The sequence below is a fragment of the Penaeus monodon genome, chromosome 16, assembly GCF_015228065.2.
Source record: "Penaeus monodon isolate SGIC_2016 chromosome 16, NSTDA_Pmon_1, whole genome shotgun sequence".
NCBI classification, from domain to species: Eukaryota; Metazoa; Arthropoda; class Malacostraca; order Decapoda; family Penaeidae; genus Penaeus; species Penaeus monodon.
In genome coordinates, this window is record NC_051401.1 from 45,862,489 (window position 1) to 45,864,988 (window position 2,500).

Genomic DNA, 2,500 nt, shown 5'->3' on the forward strand with positions numbered 1-2,500 from the left:
GTGATGCAGAGGGAGAGGGAGGGAAAGAGGGAGGGACAGAGGGAGGGAGAGGGAGAGAAGGAAGGAGTGAGGAGAGAGAGGTAGAGAGAGAGGGACAGAGAAGGGAAGAGGGATATATATAATATATAATATTATAAATATATATATTCTTATATATCTATATACATATCAGAAGATGAAGAGAGAGGAGAGAGAGAGAGAGAGGGAGAGGAGAGGAGAGGGAGGAGAGAGAGGAGAGAGAGAGAGGAGAGAAGAGAGAGAGAGGAGGAGAAGAGAGAGAGAGAGAGAAGAGAGAGAGAGAGAGAGAGAGAGAGAGAGAGAGAGAGAGAGAGGAGAGAGAGAGGAGAGAGAGAGAGAGAGAGAGGGAGTGAAGCAATGAGAAGGGAAAGAGCAGGAAAAAACAAGGAAAAGGAAAACAAAGAGGCAGGGGAAGAGGGAAGGAGGGAGGAAAGCCGACGGAAAGAAGAAGGGAAGGTGGAGAGAGAGAAAAGGGGAAAGAGGAAAGGGGAGAGGCGAGAATGAAGAATGGAAGGAAGGAGGGAAAAATTCGGGAAGGAGGGAGGGTGAGCTTTTATGTGTTATCATGAAAACCAATATTTCTGTTTCTTTTTTCTTCTTCCTTTTCCAAGAGGGAATATCTTCCCTTTATATCTTAAACATTCCCACTTTCCCTCTCGATAAAACTCGATTTTTTTTTTCGTCTCCTGTAAATTTAACTTAGTTACCCCCTTAACGTTTTCTATTTGATTCTGACATTTCCATTTTCTGCATTCACTTTGGAGGACGTTTTCTGAACCTTTTCCTCTATTTTGACTATGTATTATGTATTAGGATTAGGAAAGAAAGTAAGAAAGAAATAATAAAAGAAAAAAAGAAAAGAAAAAAATATATATGTATATATGTTTACATTATTTTCCTATTTTTTCGTTTTTTTCATCCTACTATGCACTCAATTTCCCTCTTCACATTGTCTCTTCTTCCTTCCATCTTTTTCTTAGATCTTCCTTTTTTTATATTTATTTCGTATTTTCCTCTTATCCCCTGCTTTATCTCATCTTTCTATCCTTTCCGTTCTCCTTTTATCTTCTCTTTCGTTTCCTCCTCTCCTTCCATCGTATCTCTCTCTTTTTCCTTCGCATTTTTCCCCTTCTTCCTTCCATCCTATTTCCTTCTCCTCCTCCTATTCTTCTTCCTCTTCTTTTCACCTTATCCTCACCTCTCTCCTTCTTCTTCCTCATTCTATCGTATCTTCATCTCCCTCCTCCTCCTCCTTCCATCACCTCCTCACCTCCTCCTCCTCCTCCTCCTCCTCCTCCTCTTCTTCCTTCTCCTCCTCCTCCTTCTCCTCCTCCTCCTCTTCCTCCTTCCTCCATATCCTCACCTCCTCCTCCTCCTCCTCCTCCTTCCACCAAATCCTCACCTCCCCCTCCTCCCCTCCTCCCCCTCCTCCTCCTCCTCCTCCTCCCTCCTCCTCCTCCTCCTCCTCCCCCTCCTCCCTCCTCCTCCCCCTCCTCCTCCTCCTCCTCCTCCTTCCACCATGTCCTCACGCCCCCCTCGTTTCCTCAGAGCGGCGGCAGCGGGATCCCCGGACGAGCGCATTCCCTGAATCCTCTGGTCACGCGAGGACACGAGGATGTCCTCGACCACCACCTCCGTCAGATCCTCAACACGCAGAGGCAGCTCGTCGTCAACAAAGGACGCCATGGTAGGTAGATGTAGGTGGGGACTACCTGCTTATTTTATTATTATTATTTTTATTATTATTATTATTATTATTATTATTATTATTATTATTATTATTATATTATTATTATTATTAATATTATTATCATTATTATTATTATTATATTATTTTATTAACATTATCATTATTATTATTATCATTATTATTATTATTATTATTATATTATTTATTATTATTTATATTATTATTATTTTACTGTTGAAGTAGCGGATAAAGGCTTGATTTTGCTTGTGGATGGTAGGGGGATAAATGCTTATTTTTTTATTGTGGAGGTTGGGGGATAGATGCGTATTATTTTTTATTGGCGAAGGTGGGGGATACTATTTATTTTTTTGACTGTGGAAGGTGGGGGATAAATGCTTATTTTATATTGTGGAAGATTGGGGATACCTGCTTATTTCTGGTTGTGGAAGGTGGGGACACCTGCTTATTCCTTATTGTGGAAGGTGCATATATTTGGTTGTTGGAATTAGGAGAGTGCCTACTTGTTTCAGGGAAACTGGGGGATACCTGTTTAATTAATAAACATTCTTTTCTGATTAGTTAATTTTAATGAGTGATTGAGTGTGTTTGAATGTATGTATACACACATGCATACATTCAATCTTTGATAGTAGTTCATTATCAATGGAGAAAGTAAGTGGTATGTCTGATTTCATTTTCTTTTTCTTAATCTGTTTTTTTTTCTTCTTCTAATTCTTCGTCTATCCTCATTTCCTAACTTTATTTTTTCTTCTCATACTTCATATTCCATTA

General features: G+C 40.0%; 1 protein-coding gene across 1 annotated transcript in view; it reads left to right on the forward strand.

Moving 5' to 3' along the window:
* Positions 1 to 2,500, forward strand: part of LOC119582861 (period circadian protein-like) — a gene marked incomplete in the record, with an annotated part of 81,233 nt that overhangs the window by 69,739 nt on the left and 8,994 nt on the right. The window contains 1 exon segment of the mRNA XM_037931340.1: positions 1,567 to 1,705. Within this exon segment, the coding sequence (XP_037787268.1) occupies positions 1,567 to 1,705 (139 nt within the window).